The sequence below is a fragment of the Mus musculus genome, chromosome 1 (assembly GCF_000001635.26).
Source record: "Mus musculus strain C57BL/6J chromosome 1, GRCm38.p6 C57BL/6J".
Taxonomy (NCBI): Eukaryota; Metazoa; Chordata; class Mammalia; order Rodentia; family Muridae; genus Mus; species Mus musculus.
This window is the reverse complement of record NC_000067.6, coordinates 60,354,484-60,378,156: the sequence shown is the minus strand read 5'-3', so window position 1 is coordinate 60,378,156 and position 23,673 is coordinate 60,354,484. Positions and strand designations below refer to the sequence as shown.

The 23,673-nt window shown below is 41.8% G+C and overlaps 1 protein-coding gene across 3 annotated transcripts in view; it reads right to left on the bottom strand.

The window, feature by feature from the left end:
* The window catches only part of Cyp20a1 (cytochrome P450, family 20, subfamily a, polypeptide 1), a 44,761-nt gene that overhangs the window by 9,904 nt on the left and 11,184 nt on the right, over window positions 1-23,673 (bottom strand). For all 3 annotated transcript variants that reach the window (NM_030013.3, NM_001313721.1, XM_006496328.4), the window contains 6 exons: window positions 23,501-23,643; window positions 14,800-14,967; window positions 11,430-11,508; window positions 6,821-6,936; window positions 5,513-5,567; window positions 1,970-2,090 (listed from right to left, as the gene is read on the bottom strand). In NM_030013.3, the coding sequence (NP_084289.1) occupies window positions 1,970-2,090; window positions 5,513-5,567; window positions 6,821-6,936; window positions 11,430-11,508; window positions 14,800-14,967; window positions 23,501-23,643 (682 nt within the window). The remainder of the gene's footprint in view (window positions 1-1,969; window positions 2,091-5,512; window positions 5,568-6,820; window positions 6,937-11,429; window positions 11,509-14,799; window positions 14,968-23,500; window positions 23,644-23,673) is intronic.

Genomic DNA, 23,673 nt, shown 5'->3' with positions numbered 1-23,673 from the left:
GGAGGGGTCCAACCACCTGTTTCATCAACTGTACAAGTGTTCATGCATACTTATATACATACACAGATACGTACACGTGACAGACAGACAGACATATACATATATATATTTGGTGGATCTAGTAGAGCCCTAAAAGCCACACTTTATTTCTTCTCTTAGCCTTTTTATACCTTCTTAGCCAAAAGTTCTTTAAAAAACTTCCTCATAGATAAAATGTTACACCAAAGAGAAATTACAGAAGGAAATTGATAGTAAGTTCAAAGCAGTGTCTCACTCTATAAACTCATTATAAGTTCAAAGCAACAGTCTTACATGGCCTTGCTTTATCATAGTGCACACCTGTGGCCTTATCCTTGGACCTGACCTAGAGTAAATGTTTTCCCTTGATCACAAATCTGTCACAAATCTGTTTCTCTCCTAGTGTAGTTATGAAAGCTCATTGTATTTCTTGTTATACAGACTTTACTTACTATTCCATGAGGAGGGCATATTCTATTCTTGATTCTTTATTATATCTTCCTGCCAAAACAGCTAAGATCATCTCCTTAAACTCTCTTCTTAAAATTATTTGAATCAAATCAGGAATGCTATAATTAATTTATCTAACATTAATTCATGAAAGTTCATCTTCATGTTGATTGTCAAGAAATCTGCCCAATAGGATGGACCCAACAGGATGGTCAAGGAATCATTAGGCTATGCAACAGTGACAGGAAAGGCATATCAGCTGCAAGAAGCAATCCTGGGATGAAGTCTCTGAGGACCTTGCATCTCAGAGCTCAACCATCACAGCCATGCAAAACAGTGGGCCAGCTCTAGACAACTCAATTGCTCGCCATAGCCTTTCCTAGATGGCTTCTGACATGTAGTCCTATGAACAAAGCATGAATGTACACATGCTGGATATCATTGCTACTACATATAGGCTAACTAACAGGTTATCTAGAACTACTTTATTTTATTTATTTATTTTTTAATGTGAAACAAGAGTTGCATAGTCTTGTTTTTAAATGTATTATTTTGTGTAGGTATTTTGGTTGCATGTGTATCTGTGTACCATATTAGTGTATACTGTCCATGGAGGACAGAAGAGGGCACTGGAGCTCTGAAAACTGGAATTACAGATCATTATGAACCACATGTGGGTGCTGGAAACCAAACCTGGGTCCTCTGGAGGAACAGTCGATGCTCTTAACTGCTGACCCATCTCTCCAGCTCCCAGAACTACTTTTATGATTTTTTACACATGAGATTAAATTATCCATTAAAATCTGTAATTAAATAGGTGTGGTGTATGTAATTGTGATCACAGCATTCAGGAGGACTTTGCCTCAAAAAGCAGCAACTGTCCAGAACAGTTAAGAGTACTTGCTGCTTAGTCATGCTGGGCAGCTCACAACTACCAGCAACTCCAGTTCCAAGGGAGCCAACTTCCTCTTCTGGTCTCCACAGGGACACACACATCTGTACAAACACTCATACATGTACACACACACACACACACACACACACACACGTACTCATACAGACACATACATGTACACACACACATGTACAAACACTCATATAGACACAGATGCATATAAATTTTTAGCTATTTTTGTTGTTGTTGTTTTACAAGATAGGGTCTCACTATGTAGCTCTGGCTGTCCTAGAATTCACTTTGTAGACCAGGCTGGTCTCAAACTCACAGAGATCCACCTATCCCTCCCTGCTTCTCAAGTGCTGGAATTAAAGACATGTACCACTATGCCTGGTTAAATAATTAAAAAAAAAAAAAAAAAAAACAGAAACAAATGAAAATATATGTAGATCTATGTATATATTTTTCTATTATATTCTATTGCAAATCTATAGAAATATTTTAAGATCCATATATCTTTCCTACATATTAGCATAAGCTTTATGTTATAAATAAATTACCTGATGTTTGCCTTTTAATGAGATTTTCCTTTCATTGTCGTCTTACCTGAGCTGCTCAATTTTCTCTGAAGTGATAGGACCCTCCCCTAAAACTTGGTCTATCTCCTTGCATAGCTTCTTCTGAACTTCTCCAGTCGTCGTAAGGAAATGGATCGTCCAGGTACACACTACAGAAAACTTATGTTAGTAACAAAGAAAATAGCTATTGAATGATTTTTGATATTAAAAAATAGTTTGTAAATCTGCCCCCCTGCCTTGCCACGCCATGGTACATAAATGTTATCAAAAATTAAAATGAAATTATTTACAGGGTTTGAGAACACAAATATGTATATAAGATGGGTAAATATGCAGAGCTACTGAGATACCAACATTCTGGAGTCTGACAGGTAACCCACAGTGTGGGAAGCCGCCCTCACATTCGCCGTTGCAAGATGGTGCTGACATCCTGTGTTCTAAGTGGTAAACAAATAATCTGCGCATGTGCCAAGGGTAGTTTTCCACCCCATGTGCTCTGCCTTCCCCGAGACGACAACTCGGCCGATGGGCTGCAGCCAATCAGGGAGTAATACGTCCTAGGCAGAGAATAATTCTCCTTAAAAGGGACGGGGTTTCGCCATTCTCTCTCTTGCACTCTTGCTTTTGAAGATGTAAGCAATAAAGTTTTGCCGCAGAAGATTCTGGTTTGCTGCGTCTTTCCTGGCCGGTCGCGAACGCGTGTAAGACCACAGCACTTGCCACACCCTACCTAAGGTTGGTGAGACCAGACAGGGAGGGGAGGACTGAATGCTGGGGATCTGTTTCAATGTCACGAAATAAAAACATGACCTCATCAGCTTCATTATTATTATTATTATTTTATATGAATACACTGTAGCTGTCTTCAGACACACACCATAAGTGTGCATAAGATCCCATTACAGATGATTGTGAGCCACCATGTGGTTGGTAGGAATTGAACTCAGGACCTTTAGAAGAGCAGTCGGTGCTCTTAACCACTGAGCCATCTCTCCAGCCCCCTCATCAGCTTCTTTACTCAGAAGCACCTATGAAATGATTCCTACAAATCAAAGTATTTGGAGATTTGCTCATATAACCACATTACATTTTTTTGACTTTTAATAATTATTGCTCAGGCTAATGACTTCCCAAACCACGTCAGAGTTTAGTAGTGCTGTAATGTCCAGAGATTTCTGACTCTACAGGTTGGGGTGAGGGCCACCCAACTGCACTATTTAAAAAAAAAACCTTTAATTGTATTTATTACTCTATGTGTGTGTGTGTGTGTGTGTGTGTGTGTGTGTGTGTATGTGTGTGTGTGTAGACATGCCTGTGGAGTTAAGAACCAGTAGAACTCCATTTTCTCCTTCCACCATGGGGATTTCTGGGACTGGATTCATGTTATCAGGTTGGTAGCCAGAACCTTTAGCCTCTGAGCTATCTTGCTGGCTCCCATCTACACTTTGAATAAGTACTCTTGACACCCAAGCCCAAGGGCCACTGGCTCATGGCTCACTTCTGGTTTCAGTGGGCTTATGAGTTATGAGGGTGGTGGTTGTTTTAAAATACAAAACATATGACTGGAAATAGCTTAAAATGTAATTTGTAGACATTTAATATTGTAAGGATAGCTAGACATAATTTCTTAACTAAAAGGCATCAAAGAGTCATCTATACAGACCAAGTTCAAAAATAGCCAAGGCTACAAAGAGTAGCCTTGTCTTGAAAAACAAAAGAAATAGGGGGTGATGAGGTGGCTCAGTGGTTAGGAGCTCTGGCTGCTCTTCCAGAGGACTTGGGTTCAATTCCCAGCACCCATATGGTAGCTCACAACTGTGTATGGCTCCAATTCTAGGGAATTTAGCACCTTCACAGACACATATGCAGGCAAAATATCAATACACATAAAATAAAAGCAAATAAATCTTCAAAAAAAAAAACCAAAAAACAAATAAGAACAATTTAGGAACAATTAAGTTTAGAAAAGCAGAGAATACAGAAATAGGTAAGGAATTCCCCAATGCTAATAAATGGAGTGGTGAGAAATTCAGATAAAGGTTCCTGGCCCTCCTGCCTTTCAAAAACTCCAGAGGCCTCTTTAAGTCATAGCTGGGAAGATGGCTTGTTTTTGCATAAGACCCAGCTTTGATTTCCATCTGTAACTCTAGGGGACCTGAAGCCTTTTTCAGATTTCCGAAGACAATGGAGACAAATATGTACGTACACATATATACATGAAGGCAAACATTTGTGCATGTAAAATAAACACACCTTTTTAAAAAGTCACAGCACACATACAAAGAAATAAATAACAACACTCTTTATAAACTCTCCCTAAAAACTAAAAATGAGATTCAGATTAATTCTACCTTTGAGATGACCAATTTTTGTGGTGTCCACTGCATAATAAACTCAGTTTTGCTTTGTTTCTGTTTTTAGACTGGGTCTGACTATGTGGCTCTGGCTGGCCTGGAACTTGTGATCCTTCCAACTCACCTGCCTCAGGATGGGAATTTAGACATGTGTGACCATGCCCAGGTTAATGACATTTTTTTTTTAAAAAAGCTTTAGCAAATATACATCTTTAATGTAATATAGATTTAAAACAAATAAACATTAAAAGAATTTTAAAAAAAAAGTTGATAGGCTGTGAGATGTCGCAGCAGGTAAAGCACTTGCTGACGAGCCTAGTGACCTGAGTTCTATCCCTGGGACCTACATGGTGAGCTGAACTCTAACTGCATGCTCACATGGTGGCATGTGCCCACTGCCACCACAACAGAGAAAGAAATGCAGGAAAAAAAATCTAAAATAGTTGGGTAATCATCTGCATGAGTTTCATTTGCTCTGTTAATACCTAGGTACGTCTAGGTGTTAAAGAAGAGAAGTGATGCGTGCCACCCCAGTCCAAAAACTTTTGCTTGAAATGAAGCATAATGAAGTGAACATAGAATTTTCTACATTTTAAGCTGATACCTAAAAAAATCTCCTGGGAGCATTTTATATTGTACATTTTTTATGTTTATAAACATTTTTATAAATACTGTATCAATGTGTTGTTCTCTATAAATCTACAAACCAGTGAAGGGCACGCATCTAGAATTTGAAATAGAAATCATCTCCAGTTTCAAAAGAGTTCTTTCAAATGATGATCTCTGTGGACTCCACATCCTTTCAGAGTCCTGAGTGACCACCAGGAATCAAGGACGGCAGCAAGAGGCCCGGGCTGTGACTCAGTGGGGACTGTTTATCTATGGGATTCAACCCTTAGCACCAAATGGGGGAGGAACAGCAGGAAAAGCGAGCGCTCTTCACTCCTGCAGGAAAGGTGTTGATAGCAGTTCATTTGAAAGGCACTAACTAGAATTCACAGTCCATGAAATGTTTCATAATTTTACAGCAGTTTTCAAAGGTGAAATTGAATACATGGAGGGCTGGGGGGTAGAACACCACGGGAAGCAAGCTTTTTTAAACAAGGAAGGGAAACTACAAAGGGATTCTTACAGAGTCTCCTTTTTTTTTTTTTAACAAGAGCTTCACCAGTGTCTGTTTTGTTATCCGTCTGAGATTGACATTGATTTGTACTTACACCTTGCAGTTATTATGCAGCTGGCCAGAGAGAACACCACACAGTCCTCTAGGATCTACAAAAACAAACGGAATTCAGAAAGTATGTGATACAAAGTTGCCCTTACCAGGCTCTGCGAAAATAATCTAGTTTAAAATTAGGCGCAACAAAAAGTGTGTGTGTGGGAGGGAATATATTATTATTTCTTTACTAGGTCTTCATCAAACCCAAAAATCTGTGTAATGAGAGAATCAACCTAGGGTAAGGACTGCTGGGCCAGGTATCGCAGCACTTCTAGCCCTCACTGCTCTTGCTTAAGCAGCTCGCAACCACTGGCAACTCCAGTTTAGAGGACTTGACACCCTCTTCTGGCTGCTGAAAGCTCCCACACGCACATGGTGTACATAAACTCACAGAGGCTCACACATTTACATATTAAAGAAAAGGACAAAACTCTAAACCCTGGACTGCCTATTTTCTTACATGTGTCGTTTTTACCTTTTATTTTTGTCATTTTTAGTTACACTTATCCTCTGACAATCAGACATGTACACAATGCATTCTGCTCACTCTCACCCCCACCCCCTCCTACCCACCCTGTCATGAATGGATCCTATCTTGTATTGCCTTTTGTTTTGTTTTGTTTTTTGAGATATGGTCTCACAGTGTAGGCTGCCCTAGAACTCACAGAAATTAGCGAGTGCTGGGATTAAAGGTGTGAGTCACCACTCTCTGTTGCCTGGCCTTTTTGATGCAACACACATTTATTTCTTAGCAGTCTCACAGGTTCATCACAGACACCTTTTCAGTCCTACTTTTATGGCATGGCCTGGTGCAGAGACAGAGCCTTGGGCATAGGGAAGGAAGGTGCCTGCCACGGGCCTCAGAACCTAATTCAATTCCTGCACAAACTCATATCCAGAAACTTACTTAGTCTACCAGCAACTGTGTGTGCCATGTTGGGATTCCTACAATGAAGTGGAATGGCAAGGATGCCAAGGGTGACACCTGCCTGGCAACACCATGGAAGAGCATTATGCTGGTAACAGACACGCACTGAACGAGCTTCGAGCTGAGATGCCACAGCTGGCCATGTGGGCAGTCAGCCTGAGCCCATCAAGGCTCACATACACTCTGAGCACACCACCTGGGCTTGCTGTTTGCTTAGTCTAACTGTAAATGTTTTATAGCTGTTTCAGAGGGTACGTTCGTGTGACACTGACTACCGATAATAAATGAAACACCCTGACTTCTTGGAGGCCATTTGCACTGAAAGAGAAGTACTCTATACACACGTGATCTTTCCATAACCAATTAACATTTCATTACCTGTTGCTCATTAAGTTTTCCCTGTGTTAAGGAGTCGATGAAGGTGTGTTGCCTGAAGTTCCCTCCTTTTCGTTCCTTTATGATTTTCTTTAAAGTGGATTCCAATTGCATGAGAGCTTAAAGAGGAAAATTTTAAAAAATCACAATAAAGCATTTGTGGAAATTAAATCTCCTAAGAACAATTCTGTCCAATATTACTATGTGTGGAAAACCTTTAAAAACAGTAACCAATAATGTTTAGAGAAAATTTATATTTTAAATCAAATGTTTTCCTTTCTTTCTCTTCTTTTCTCTTTCCTTCCTTTTTTTTCTTTTTTTTTTTTTTCTTTTCTTTTTTTGTTAAGTTTCAAATACATTCAGGAGACAGATGCAGGCAAATTTGTGCCAGTGTGAGCCAACCCAGTGTAAAAATCGAGCTCTAGGACAGCCAGGGCTAAACAGAGAAGCCCCGCTTCCAAAAACAAACAAACAAATGTGCATATGCAATTCAGGGAGTAACTGATTTTAAAGAAACATCTAAATCATTACCACCCAGGTGAAAATGTAAACAATTCTAACACCACACAGGCCTCCAAACATACATATCTTTCCATTAATATCAATCCTTCCTTCTAAATTCTGTCTTACCTCCATGGCTCCTCTCAAATCAAACTCATCGAAAGGCAGAAACAGACATGAAATCATCAGAAAGGTAAATTCTTAAACAAAATTCTCAGACAAAAGCAATTGATAACCAACGGCCACTAAAGCTCTGCACACGTTTGCTTCCCTCCTCGTCTTGGCTGGCGCCAGCCTATCCCTTCACTGGTGATGCTAAAACTCACTTTCCAGGACACACTGCTTGTCATGGCTCCCAGGCCCTGACACCCCTAGGCTGCTACACTCCCCCACTTCCCTGCTTGTCCTTCTAAGTCTCATTTTAACCCCTCCTGGCTCCTGAATGTTTGAAGGGTGGGATGTCCAAGGATTGTTTCTTACTTCTTTTTCCTTTCTTCCTTCTTTTCTTGTTTCCCTTCCTTCCATCCATCCCTCCGTCCCTCTGTCTGTCTGTTTGAAGACAGGCTCTCCCGTCTGGCCTATGATGGCCTAGAACTCACTATGTAAGGGCCCTGTTCTGGACCTCCCTTTTAATCTACACTTGCTATCTTTGTGATCTCTGGTCTCAAGATTCTAAAGCTGTCTAACAAAGACTTCCAGACTTTGATTCTAGTCAGAAGCACTTTTCCTCCAAACTCTAGATTCATAAATTTCACTGCAAACTCAACATCTCCACTTAAATACCTGAAGCATATTAAACATAGCATCCAGCTGAACTCTTAATCACTCTGCAAAAGTGCCTCTTCCTAACCTTCCCATCTTATTTACTAACAATTTTATTCTGTAGTTGCCCACCTTCTACTCTTTTACTCCCTATTTAACCCATTAGCCAGCTGATGGTTGAGTTCAAAGCACAGAATTTTCTATTGCTCCCCTCATGTTTCTGTCCCTCACTACCTGCTGCTTAGCACCTGGTCCACGCCTTAGTCTTTTTTTAGCCTGCTTCATTGCAAGAGTGCCTGGGTCACCCCCTCTGCCTCTGTTCTGGCATTCTCATCTCTCAGGGGAAACCAAGATTTGAAAACAAACAAACAAACCCAAAATACACTGTAGGCTCTCCACCCCACACTTCTAGCCTCCTTCAGGAGACATGTTAGGATAACTACATTGTAGCCTTTCCACCATATAGGATAGCATCAGGATAACTAAATTGTAGTCTCTCCACAGCACAGGACACCTTCAGGATAACTACACTGTAGCTTCTCCATCTTACTCGCCATCATCAAGATACTTTGTAGCCTCTCCACAGCACATCTCTAACCTCATTCCAGCCTCACTGGCAACATCATCAGGATAACTACATTGTAGACTCCTTCTGGCCTCACTTTTCACCTTTTCACGCCCTATAAATTTACTAACTTAGATCATTTATTTCTTCCAACTAGAATGAGGTCCCACAAAAATTCTTCATATTCATCAACATCTCCAAGGACCTAACGTATACCAAGACAGTATAACTCTCGACCAAAGAGTAAGAAGATTTGAAAAACTAACTACACATTAACGATGAAAAGGAGGAGTTGCCGATGGTATAACGCAGTAGTTTCCATACTGCCTCACATTGGGATTCCCTGGGAGGAATTTCTAAAACTAGTAAAACACGTGTCACACATCATAGTAATTGAATCTAAGTGGAGGCAGAAACCAGGCTTCAATATTAAAGCAAAACAACACAAAACTGTGGCGTAACAAAGCTTGGGAATTATTGTCTTCCTGAAATATAATTTTTGCAAAGGGGAATTAACCTAAATACATCCATCAAGTGATAAGAATGACAATGAATACTATCACAGAGGATGTATGAAACTGAATTTTAAAAGCCTCTGGTGGGTGTCAGGATGATCCCTAGAGCAGCACGCATGAGCACAGGATGTTTTGTGGCCTGTGCACACAGTGAGAACCAGCACCCAGCAGGTCATAAATACTTTAGAGAAGCTATGACCCAGTACCCATTGTGTATGGAAGTAACCTGTGGCTCTCGGGAAGCCTTTTTCCCCCTTAGGAGACGGGTTTCTAACTCCTGAACTTAAATTGATGTTCCTCTTGCCTCAGTGCACCAAGTAGCTGGGACCACACATGATTCCCACTGTGTAGGAGTGTGTGTGGATTACCCTGTCTGGTTCCCGAAAAAAAGAAAATGAAGTAGATCAGAATAAAATATTAACACATGGGGCTTGGAATTCTCAGTAAAGTGTTTGCTATACAGGCTTGAAGGTTGTGGAGAGACTATCTTATGTGTTGTACAGACGCATCACCTGTCAATTAAAAAGCCTATGGCCTATGGCTTAGGCAGGAAATAAAAGGTGGGACATCAGGGATGAAAAAGAATTCTGAGATGGGAGGTCCTCAGGAAAGATGTGATGAGATAGACATATGGTACCTGAGCACAGGTAACCAGCCATGTGGCAGAATGTAGATTAAAATAATTAGGCTATTTTAGTTATGATCTAGTCAGAGTAGAGCCTAGCTATATCACCAAGGCATCTATCTATAAATATATTTTGAGTCTGAGTCTTATTTCTGGGAGCATGGGGCTTGGAGGAAGAACCAGGGCTTAACTAAAACAAGGACCTTGATCCATATCCCATTGTTTGTGGAAAGAAGCAAAAGGCCCTGGGGAGGTTGAGGCAGTCACTGGGGCTGGCTGATTCACTCGTCTCATCTAGTCAGTGAACTCTAGGCTCAGAACTTAAGGACAAGAGTGACAGAGGAAGACATCAAACTCTGTTCTCTGCATGTGTGTGTGCGCACACAGAGAGAACGAGACGCCCAGACTCTGTATGGCTGCTGGGATTCTGAACTCCGGTCCTCACTCGTGAGCTGCCAGCATGTCACCAGCTGAGCTGTCATCTCCCAATCCTACAAAATACTGCTTTTCTATACAAATTTAATTCTTTATTTTTTAAGTTTACCAATTGTCTACTTTTTATTTGTGTGTGTGTGCAGGTGCCCTTGGAGGTAAGAGGATATTAGATCCCTCGGAGCTGGAATTGCAGGTGTTTGTCACCTTTGTAACACGGATACTAGGGTATAAACAACTGTTAAGTCATTTCTCCAGCTCCTGCATATAAATCTTATAAATTACTGCCATAAAAGTTAGAAAGAATTTTACTCAATTTTATGACAGTTTTTTTCCTTTTCTTTTTTTTCTTTTCTTTTCTTTATTTTCTCTCTTTCTTTCTTTCTCTCTCTCTCTCTTTCTTTCTTTCTTTCTTTCTTTTTTTCTTTTTGAGGTTGGGGCTGGAGAGAGGACTCAGCAGCTGAAAGCACTTGCTATTCTTGCAGAGGATCCAAGTTCAGTTCTTAGCAGCCCCATGGCAGCTCACAATTATCTGTAACTGCAGTTCCAGAGGATCTGACTCTCTCTTCTGGCCTCTGTGAGCACCAGCCTTGCAAGTGGTACAGAGATGTACATGCAGGCAAAACACTCACACATAGCAAATACAATATAAGATTTTTTAAAACTTCGCAAATAATATTTTCTTCTTTTAGACAAGCTCACCCCTTGCTTATTACTCATAATGCATACTATTGAATGGCTTTCTAGTGTCCACTTATGCTTTCACAAGTTATGTACTGCATACTCACTGTGCAGTGAGTGCCAGCTTCTACTTACTGCTTTCTCTTATCTTTCATTGAAGAAAAACCATCACTGAGTGAAACAGAGAAGGAAAAGGCACAGAGAAATCATTGGTGACCAATGATCTCACTATCAGAGATAAGAGAACTAAAATCACAACACATATCTTTGAATACATATTAAAATTTGAAGGTGAGACCTTGGCTCTAGATCCAAGGAAGACTACCTGCCAACTGTATACTACCCTAAAACCAGTTAATTAAAAGTGGCTAAGCTGGCCTGGCATGTATGGTGGCGCTTGGCTTTAATCCCAGCAGGTGGATCCCTGAGTTCAAGGCCAGCCTGGTCTACAGAGTGAGTTCCAGGAGAGCCAGTGCCACACAAAGAAACCCTGTGTTGAAAAACCAAGAAAAAAAGAGTGGCTAAGCTTACCCTCTTGATACTGTTTTTTCCGAGTGGTGTTTTTATCGAGTGACCCATCTAGAAAGCCTTTTCCAATCTCAGACCACACCTAAAAATGAGAAAGCATGTAAGTACTATGTAGTGTACAGACTTCCTTCATATTAATGTTGAGTCAGTACTGAGGTCCTCCCTAGCAGCATATCTGAGCATCCAAGCATTTCCTTTTCAGCTGGCTGTATGATCATTGGCTCCATAGTTTCTGAGAACAGGGCTCAGATATTTTTTTAATGATTTCAATCAAGGCTCTTTCAAACTAATTTCAGCTGGCATATGAAAGAAAACCTTCCTTTCATAAAAGCAGCACATGTGGGGTAGAGGATGTATGTTGGTCAGTAGAGAACTTGTCTAGCTCATTTTCCAAGCCGGGGATTGGATCCCCCACTGGAACAAACCCCATGTGTAGTGGGCCCTGCTTGTAATCCCAGATGGAGAGAGGAGGTCCAGAAATTCAAGGTCATCCTTGGCTACACAGAGACCAGCCTTGGCTACGTGAGACCCTTGCCGTATGGTCCTCACCACCTTCACACCCATCCCAAAAACAAGGAGAAAAGGAAAAAAAAGAAGCTGAGACCAAAAGGCAGCAGTGTGTGTCTCTGGTTTTTATTATACGTATCTTATCCTCTCAGATAGGAGGGCATTAAATAAATCACAAGTAATTATCAATTTTTATTTCACTTGAAATATCGATAAGCATTAACTGAAGCCCAGTAAATGTTAAAATTTAGTTAAAGATTTGAAGACAATAAGCAGAAAAATAGCTTCTAATCTTTCAAAACTGGTCATTAGCCAAGAAACAAATCCTAAGCAACATTTCAAAAACTCTGAGAAGACAGAGGAAAACCCACTAAGGAATGGGTAAGTATTTATAAGTAACAGTTTAATCATGTATTTCTAATAGTTACCTTAAAGTTAACTGCAAGTCAAGTAAGCCAGGTATGGTGGTGCACACCTTCACTCCCAGCACTCAGGAGGCAGAGGCAGGAGCATCTCTGTGAGTTCAAGGCCAGCCTGTCTACAGAGTGAGTTCCAGGATAGCCAAGGGCTATACAAAGAAACCCTGTCTCGAAAAATGGAACCCCATAACAGTTATTAACGTGCACATCTCAGAGTATTTGAATGTAAAAGTGAAATTAGCAAAAAGTGGAGATGGCTCAGCTAGCAAGTCATTTGCCTTCTATGCAAGAGGACCTAAGCCTGACTCGCACGCGGAAAAACGGAGGATTGGAGAAAAGGTCCAGGGGTTAAGAGTGTTTGCTACAAAATCATGAGGGCCAGAGTTTGGAAGCCAGCATCCCTGTAACAAGCAAAATCCCTGTAACTCCAACATCCATGTACAACGTATGCATCGTGTGCATGAACTAATGATATAGATGAATAACAAGTAAATAACATTGTTTGTTTGAGACAGGGTTTCTCTGTGTGGCCCTGGCTGTCCCAGAACTCACTCTGTAGACCAGGCTGGCTTGAACTCAGAGATCTGCCTGCCTCTGTCTATGGAGTACTGAGATTAATGACATGTGTTACCACTGCCCATCTAAAATAAATGTTTTTCAGTGGCTAGTTTTAGATCAGCTTGACACAAGCTAGAGTCATCAGAGAGGAGGGGCCTCAGGTGAGGAAACACCTCCATGAGATCCAGCAGTAAGGCATTTTCTTAATTAGTGATCAATATACCCAGCCTACTGTGGGTAGTGCCACCCCTGGGTTGCTGGTCCTGAGTTCTTTAAGAAAGCAAGGTGAGCAAGCCGTGAGGAGCAAGTCAGTAAGTTGCACTCTTCCATGGCCTCTACATCAGCTCCTGCTCAGGTTCCTGCCCTGCTTGAGTTCCTGTCCTGACTTCCCTCAGTGATGGACTACGATGTCAAGTGTAAGCTGAATAAGCCCTGTCTTCCCCAGCTTGCTTTTGGTCATGGTGTTTTGTCACAGCAACAGCAGCCCTGACTAGGACAGTAGGTGTGGGGATACTAGGTTGTAATCACAGCACTGGGGAGGTAGAGACAGGAGGATCCCTTGCTGGGCAGACTGGTGGGCTCCAGAAAAGTGAGAAGACCCTGTCTCAAAGGAGACAGATGACATTCTTGACGATGGCATCCGAAGTTGTCCTCTGGCCTCCACACATACATGTACACACATGCATATGCACATGCACCCAACAACACATATGTAATAAATAGTGAGAGGGTAACAGGGTAGTAACCTTCAGTTGCTGGTGCTTTTTGCTTAGAACACATTGTTTCAACTATTAAATCTTGTGTGGTGGTTACACCCCTTTGATCCCAGTGGAGGCAGGCAGACCTCTGTGAGTTCGAGGCCAGGCTGGTCTACATGGCAAGATCTAGCTCATATAGGTCTATATAGTGAGACCTTGTCTCAAAAAGAAAAAAAGAAAAGAAAAAAGAAAAATAAAGAAAAAAAAAAAACCTCTTCAACCCGTTTTGTAGGCTTAAATAATGTAAGGAATAATTTCTCAAATCTGAGAAGAGGTAGGGTACATGACCTACATATGATTTCAAGAGAGAAGTTAATCTTATGTTGAAACTAATTTAGAAACCCCACATGTGAGTGTAGGAAAGACAATGCTACTCAATCGAGACTGAATTAGTCTTGCTGCTAATCATGTCCACCTCATTAGCATCTTCATGATCCACTGACTGCGTTGAGCTTTTTTTTATGTAGGACACAATCTAGTTCTATTTGCTTCTGACTTTTCTCTTTCTTCTAGAGTTTAATATTACTTTTATTAGATGTTAGTTAAGCTTTAAATTTTTTCTTTAATCATAGTTTTTACATTTCCAAAAGTATTTACCTAAAAAGAAAAAAAATTGCACACATGCATGCACACACACATTCTCTCTCTCTCTCTCTCTCTCTCTCTCTCTCTCTCACACACACACACACACACACACACACACACACACAGCACCAATTATCTTAGCTTCCATTTTTCTTTTAGGTCAAAAAGCAGATACTTAAATCTTGAGGCACACAGCTGGGGAGATGGTTCAGTTGGTAAAACACCTGCTATGCAAAGGTGGGAACCAGAGTCCCAGCATCTACATAGAAAGCCAGGCATGGCAATGCACACTTATAAATGCTGGAAGGATGGTCAGAGCCTAGGCGCTCCCTGGCCAGTCAGTCTAGCTAATCGACAAGCTCAGGGCTTGGGGAGAAATACTGTCTCAAAAATTAGACGGAAAATATAAGAGGAAGATACTATCACATTCATGGGCATACATGTATGAATGCACACGCGCACGCACACCCCTTCTTCAGAGGTAAAGTCAGCATTCAACTGCTTGGCCTGATTAAAGAACTGTTTTAAATGTTTTCTTCGACTCACTGTGCCATGAATCTTTTGGAATCGGATGACCTCCTGTTCATCTTCAAAGGTGCTACCCAGTACCATCCTTGTGACAAACTTCAAAGCAAAACCGAGCATATGCTGGCTCAGAGGTATGTGCTGGGTCTCTGGATAGGACAGCCATTTATCTAACAATTCTTCTGAAAGCTGAAAAGAACAGAAAAATAACACTTTATTTTTCACTGTCTAAATCTTACAAGGGATTCAGTAAGATGGCCATGTTGCATATAAACTGTGTAAGCAGGCATCTCTGGCTGTGTTTCAACCTCAATCTTCAATGGTTTGGCCTTAGCGTCAGTAAAAAAGCTGATTTCTAAAATAAGACAGAATAAACACACAACGATAAACAGAAAATATAAGCTAAAAATTCAAGATGGAAATTTTTTTTACATCTAATAGACTTTAAGCAGAATAAAAAAAATTAATGTCTGATTTCAAACAGTAGAGAGATACCAAAGCAGCTGTGACTCAATCCACCAATGTGACCATGACAAAGTGCTAGACGTTGCTGTACAATGAGGAGCCTCTGTCAGCCTGTCACTCCCCCCAGATTTATCAAATCCCCTGCAAAATAAAAGCTATGCAGTAAAAGACGACAAACTTTATAGAGAAGCAAAACAAAACCTTGATTTTACCTCCTTCAGTTGTGACCCCACAAAGCAGTCACTTGCAGCAACTGTCTAACTTAAAGTTCAGATGCTCCCGCAGCTCAGCTGGGACAACACTGCCTACTCTGCATAGTTGTGAAAGATAATTAGATCCATGACACAGGACACAGTAAAGGCTTTCTTAGCCAGTGCATGCAAAGACCTCAGTGTGGCACAAACTAAAGCCACACCTCCTTTTCTTAAGGAACTAAGTCCTGTAAAAAAGAGAGTAAATATTCAATATAAAAATATTTAGCATCTCTTAGGAATATCCCTCTTTAAAGGGAACATTTGCAATATAAACTTAATCTTTGGAAAAACAGGAGGTAGCCCTTAAAAGGATTCCAAAGTGTCAAGTTGACATTTTTGACAATGACTTTGGGATCAACTAAAACACAACACTATGCAGCTTCCAGGCTGACGGTGTAGCTGGGTGGGCGGTCACATGCCCAGCACGCACCAAGTCCTGGGTTCAAGTCCCAGCACCACAATCAGACACAACAAAAACATTAATTTCATGCCACCAACAAAATAATCCCCCACACAGCAGTCTCTCTTCACCTAAGGATAGCTGCTCTAAAATATTAAGTGGAGAGTTCTGGAAATCATTTCTAAGTTTTACACTGCATGCTGTTCAGAGAACTGTGATGAAAGCTCGTACAGTTCTGCTCTGGAGGATGAGAGAATCTAACACACAGCAAACTGGAGTTGTGTCTGACCCCAGCTCTGCCGCCTATGGCAAGCAGAGAAAAAGAACTTATATAGGAGTTGATGCTGTATGAATTTTGGAGAATTCACTAGGAGTCCAGAACATTGCCCCTAGGCAGGGTTACTTATTACCAGCCTGTCTAGTCATGTGCATGCCCACAGATTGACCACACCCACAGGAGGACCTGAAGGCCCTCAGCTTTCACATTTGGCAGACATCAACATCTGTACAAGCAGGAAGTAAAAGTTGAGGTTGGATATAAAGAACCTGATCAGTGTTATGGGGCTCCCAGCACAAAGTCAGTCTACAACCACTGGGAGCTCTTCTCTCCTCTCTCTTCTCTCCCCTCCCCTCCCCTCCCCTCCCCTCCCCTCCCCTCCCCTCCCCTTCCCTTTCCTTTTCTTTCTTATTTCTTGTTTTGGTTTTTTGAAACACAGTTTCTCTATGTAGCCCTGGCTGTTGTGGAACTCAATTTGTAGAGCAAGCTGGCATCAAATGCAGAGATCTGTCCAGTCCTGCCTCCTGAGTGCTGGGATTAAAGGGTAGGTACAACCACCACCGGCCCAGGGTTTCTTCCTTTTCTCACCAGTGTCAAGCTTTGTGGGCAAATCTGTCAAAACCCGAGCTGAACACTAAGATGTGGGAACAGATACCTCAGAGTCCACAAAGATGGTTTAGAAAAGACTGAATGAGCAACTAATAACAGTTCCACACTCGGCTGGTGCAAAGCCCAAGCAGGCGGAGAGCACGATATCGAGAGCTGCCACGTGTAAATCAAGTGCGTGGCTTTAAATTCCAGAAACACGAGGCATACAAAAGAAGAAAGCCCGCTGATCCACAGGAAATAAACACCCAGGGAGACTGCTGTGAAGAAGTGGAGGCAGCTGACCAGAGATGAATAGGCCTTTCTCCTGGGCATTTTTCCTTCTGTTTGTTTGTCTTGTTCAATCCCAATGACAGTTTTGTTTTATCTTATTATAGTTTCTTTTGTTATATTTTATTATTATCTTTTAGGAGCCTGTTTGTTTTTTAATGAGACAGAAAGGAAATGGGCCTGAATAAGAGGGAGGTGGGGAGATTCTGGGAGAAGTAGAGGGAGGGGACGCCATGATCAGGATATATTATATGAGAAAGAAAAATCTACTCTCAAGAAAAGAAAAAAAAATGTATATATATAAAATTCTAAAACATGAAAAAAGAATAGACGCTTATATCAGGTAGGTTAAATTATAGGCAAAGAACAAAAGAAAACTAGGCTAATGAAGTCTCAACAAATAATGGCCATCAGTTGAAAAGACACATTTTAGACGGCACCGCACAAGAGCTCAGAGCAGAAGAAACACACAGGACTAAAAATAGAACCTCACCAGATATAGTCAACAGTATGCTTGAGCAGACAGCTTTGAGCCATCAGTGAATTAGTGAACAAATAAAGTCAGAAGACAGCATGCTTCAGCCAGTGCGAGTGAGCAGACTCTAGGACAGACATAGATCAACAGAAAAGACGAGGATGGGCTGGTGAGATGGCTCAGTGAGTAAGAGCACCTGACTGTTCTTCCAAAGGTCAGGAGTTCAAATCCCAGCAACCACATGGTGGCTCACAACCATCCATAAGGAGATCTGACTCCCTCTTCTGGAGTGTCTGAGGACAGCTACAGTGTACTTACATATAATAAATAAATAAATAAATAAATCTTTAGATGAGGATGAAAGCGGCCCAACACATAGCTGACAAAAACTCCCAGGAAAGTGGGATGGGACCAACAACTGAGCAGGCGTGTAAGAAAACCCAACCTTAACTACATCCAGGGTAGATACATGGATAAACTGAAAATGGACAAGACCTGAACATATGAGGAAGACATACAGCTTGCAGGCAGAGAAAGGTGCTGAGATTTTAATAGATGCTAACTATGAAAGAGAAACGTCACTAAGCACTATGACATGGAAGTCGAGAACATCTGCTCTTCCGAGGCAAACAGAGCTAGAAAAGCACCTTGCAAATGTGTATCTCACAAGAGCCTGGCACACACACTGTTCTAAGAGCTCTTGGAACTCAGTAACAGATAATGAAGTAAATATGGGCAAGAGACCTCATCTTTCGCCAAAATCATATATGAATGACAAATAAGCACACTGAAAGATCTCTCAAGGGGGTGAGAGCACGTGTTCCTGCTGAAGACCCAGGTTCAATTCCCAGCACCCACATGGATCACAATCTGATGTAACTCCTGCTTCAGGGGACTCGATGCTCTTTCCTGACGTTCTGAAACACCAGACCCACACATGGTACCCAGATATGCATGCATGAGAGCTAAATGTTTATAAATAAGTCTTAAAAAGGATCTTATTGATGATAACTCAGAGGTTATACAAAGAAGAGAAAATAATTTTACCTGCTGTGGAAAAACTTTCCCTCTTGAAATATGTGTCTGTCTGTTAACTTGTAAAAGTCATTCTATGTTTAAAAAGTTATAATATGTCCCATTCCCAGATAATAATACTTTTAAGCAAGGAAAAAATGTTGCTAGCAGTGTATTTAAAACTTGGGAACCTTTTTTAAAAAATGTAAAAGTTCTTTCATAAAGCCATATGGTATTAACATCTTTTTCTATGGTAGGTTTTTTTTTTTTTTTTTGAGAGTTATTTTAGAAATGTGTTATAAGCTAGAAAAAAGCTTTTGGACAGTTATTTTTCTTAAAAGAGTCAAAATCAATTCTTGGGCTAAAAGAAGAAAGTATTTTCTTTATATATGTGTTTATCTAGACTGTCAGTAAAACAAACATGGTGTACTCAACAGAAGACAAAACAAAACATCACACAAAGCACCCAAGCAAGTGAGATGCCCAGCCTCACTCAGTACTAGGAAATACAAATTAAAACCATTTGAGACACGCTAGGTTCCATTGCAGTAGCTAAAAGCAATGCCAGCCCAAAATGGGTGGAGTCTTTCAAATCATGGGGGTGGGGTTGGGGTTGGGGGTTGACCACACACACACACACACACGTTTGATTGAGACACACTTTCCTCTTCATTTCATGAGACTTCAAGAACCTCAGTACCAAAATCTGACAGAAACATTAAGAAAGGATGCTAGGCGCGGTGGAGCATGCCTTTAATTCCAGCACTCTGAAAGCAGATGGATCGCTGTGAATTTCAGGACAGCCTGGTCTACAAAGCAAATTTCAGGACATCCAGGCTACAAAGAAAAACCCTGTCTGGAAAGAAAGAAAAAGGAAGAAAGAAAGGAAGAAAAGAAGAAAAGAAGGGTGGGAGGGAGGGAGGGAGGGAGGGAGGGAGGATCTACACTAATTTCTGTCATGAAGACAGATGTCAAAATTTAACAAAACCTAAGAAGTCAAATGTGGTCAAGACCAGCAACCCAAAAGCACCCCCTTAAAAGGAGATCACAGAAGGAAAGAAATAAAGAAAAGCATTGACTTAATCAGAACATAGACACGAAGGCTGCTACACTGCCTCTGGACACCGCGTAGCACTGACTCCCTCTGCAGTGTCACGATCCAGAGCCTCAGGTCTCTGACAGCACTGTGTGCTATCTCAAGGCTTCTCAGTCAGAAAACAAGAAGTGTCACATTGCTTCACGGGACTTGGATGGCTTTAGTTAGTGGCTTCTTCGGCTTCCCTCTGCATGGGGCATTCCCATTCCCACTTTTCTACCTTTTTTTCAGGTTGTAAAGAAGCTTTGTCACATGGGTGGCTTGAAAAAGAACCCCGGCCAATCACACAGTGAGGAGACTAAGTGTGAGCTCTTCTCTTTTTTAAATCATTTATCTCACAAGCTGGGCTGGGATCTGTTCACGGTTTAACATAGTGGTTCTCACACTTTCTAAAGCTGAGACCCTTTAACACAGCTCCTCATGTTGTGGTGACCCCAACCATAACATTATTATTATTATTATTATTATTATTATTATTATTATTATTGGTTTTTCAAGACAGGGTTTCTCTGTGTAGCCCTGGCTGTCCTGGAACTCACTTTGTAGACCAGGCTTGGCCTCGAACTCAGAAATCCGCCTGCCTCTGCCTCCCGAGTGCTGGGATTAAAGGTGTGCACCACCACGCCCGGCATAACATTATTTTCATTGCTACTACACAGCTGTCATTTTGGTGTTATGAAATCATAATATAAATATCTGATATGCAGGATGGTCTGAGGTGAGCCCTATAAAAAGGTTGTTTGACCCCCAAAGGGGTTGCGACCCACAGGTAGAGACCCATTGCCTTGGTCCATCTGTTTTGTGGGACCCTACAAAATAATGCATATTTATATATATATATATATATAAATAACACGCCCAGCCCTTTCTCCGTTCTCTCAGCAAATATAACCAGTTCACCTGCTAGATTAGACTCCCTTTTAGTGTGCGAGTGTGGCTAACTCAAGTGAGAATTCTAGTAAGGTCTGTTTTGATAACTCAGTATTATATACTGACTCGATACTAGCAGAAATGTCCAAATAGAAGACAAAGGTTTCACTTCCTAAAAGACATCTTTCAAACCTCTCCTCAAGTTCTGTTACCTGTGGTCAAGGTACATTCACAGGGATGACAGTTGTCGGTTGATTCCAGTGATCGTCACAGGAGTACGTCTACACTGCAAGATGTAATTTCCAGCTATCCTTACATAAATGAATCACACGTGCATGATGTATGAACCGTCAAAACCCAAACATATGTGCTACCATACAATAACGTACAAACGTCCTCACAATAAGCACATTAAAATTCCATGATAATTTCAATTAACATAACTATATGACAGAAAAATTAGCCGTAAGTTATACCTGGAGGCAGGATTATAGTGTAACAGACAAGATTCAGAATCTGTTTGTTGTTTGTTGAAACAGCCTTAGCCATACACGGCAGCAGATGAGTCCAGAGCTAGTACAGTCTACATGACAAGTTCCAGGACAGACAAAGCTACAGAGAGACGCTGTCTCAAAGGAAAGGAAAGGAAAGGAAAGGAAAGGAAAAGAAAAGAAAAGAAAAAAGAAAAGAAAAGAAAAGAAAAGAAAAGAAAAGAAGAGAAAAGGAAAGAGAAGAGGACAGGGGAGGGGAGGGGAGGGGAGGGGAAGGGAGGGGAGAGGAGAGATTCACCCCCTTCCTGCCTCAGTCTCCCCAGCTGTACACCAACATGTACCAACAGATGAGATCATGACATAAATGAGCTGTTCAGAAAACATACAAAATTTCTTTGAAAAACAAGTAATTGTTTAATAATTATCATAAGATTATTAATATTTTGTTTGTTTTTTGTTTTTCCAAGACAGGGGTTTTCCCCTGGTGTCTGGGAACTTGCTTTGAAGACCAGGCTGACTTAGAACTCAGAAATCCACCTGCCTCTGCCTCCCAAGTGCTGGGATTAAAGGCGTGCGCCACCACCGCCTGGCAGAAGGAAGAATTCTTAGGGCTGAGCAACAGATCACTTGCCTAAGATGCCTGAGGCCCTTGAATTAATATCAGTACTGCAAAGGGGGAGAGGGAAAGAAAAAAGACAAAAATCCAAACGTTTACAATCAATAGAATGATAAGGCATGAGGAAGGTGCAGAGCTGACATGATACAGACTCAGCAAAGCAGGTAGCAGGAACATCTGCAGCAAGCACAGGCAGTGGGATGGCTGGAGTGGTGGGTAGGGATTGGAGGCGAGCACAGGAAGCTGTCTGGTAACCCGCAAAGCTCAGCTAAGCGCCTTTAGGGGCAAAAAGGAAATGCTTTGTGTTTAGGCTTGAATATGAGATGTCCCCCACATTGAGGCCTTTAAGTTAATATCCATGGGCTACTGGGAGGTCAAGGCTTTGGAGTGTGTCTGTGAAGGTTTGTTTGCCCCGCCCCCACCCTATCTCACCCCTGCTTCCTGGTGGCTTCAGGTCAGCAGCCTTCCTTCACCTGCTTTCCCACCAGGCTTCTTCCTGTCACAGGCAGGAAGAGCGGTGGAACCAGCCAGCCCAGACAGAGGCCTCAAAGCCATCAACCAACACACACTCTGCCTCCCTTAAAGTGTTGGCCAGGGACTTTTCCAAGGCATTGACAAGTGACTACTACAGTAAGGGCGAGTGTTGTACTCAGACTTCGTGAACCACCTGCAGAACTTCCTGAAGATCCTGGGCTCGTCTCCCAGACACTCAGCATGTCCAAGTGGAGCCCAATAATCTGACCTTTCCTTGAGAGTCCATGTGTGCTCAGAACATGCTTAGGCGGCTGCCTCAAGAGGCTGCCCTAAGAGGCCAGGAAAAGCACTCAGTGGATAGAGTGTGAGGATGTAGTTTGGAACCCCAGCACCCACATGAATGGTGAGCATCTTTACCTCAGTACTCAGGAGGCAGAGACAGGAAATCTCTGAAGCAAGCTAGCTAGTTAGACTAGCCAAATCACCAGAGCCAGCTTCAGTGAGAGGTTCTACTTGATCAAGGAAGACACTCGGGACCAACCTAATGCATCTACACATACCACATACATACATACCACATATACACACACCACACACTCACACACATACACCACACATACCACGTACACACACCACACACACACACAACATACACACAAACCACACATACAAACCACACACATACACAAATACACACACCCACGTACCTCTCATATACCCTATACACCCCACATACACACACCCCACATTCTGCTACAACAAACACACATCAACCCATCCACCCCCACACACATATCCCCCCCCACACACACACATGGGAGGAGGATGTGCAGACAGAGGGTGAAAGGGAGAGAGTCCTGAAAACAATGTACAAATCAACTGGTAGAGGAGACCTCTTTGGATCTATAAAAGTTCAGGAGAATAAAAATCAGCTCAGAGAGGCTGTAAAGGTGGCTCAGCGGTTGAGAGCATTCACAGCTCTTCCAGAGACCTGACTTCAGCTTCCAGAACTCATGTCCCATGGCTCACAAGTACCTCTAACTCCAGTGCAAGCCTCTGCAGTTACCTGCACTCAGGTGCACATTCCCACACACAGACATGTACACCTACCTATAATTACAAATAACAACAACAGCAACAGTAATAAAAATCTTTAAAAAGTCAGCTTAGAAAAATGGGTACAAGAAGAGTGGCAAACATAAGGCACACTGAGAGTGTAGAGACGCTGGAAAGAGGGTTGTCTACACAATGTCAGCACGGCTGTCTACACTCTATGAACACAGTTGTCTGCACTCTGTCAGCCCGGTTGTCTACACTGTATGAACACAGCTGTCTACACTCTGTCAGCATGGCCATCGTCTACACTGTCAGCATGGCCGTCTACACTGTACACCCAGAGCAAGCACTACCTTACCTGTAGCAGGAGAGGGAAGTTACTATGCAGAGAAGCTGTCACGGCATCTCCATACAGTTTCCTCCTCACGTGGTCCTCACCCGCACTCCCTCCGCCAGACTGATACCCTAATAATGACTTCAACATGGTTTCAAATGGGTCCGCTGAAACAGACAGATTCGAGATTGCTATAT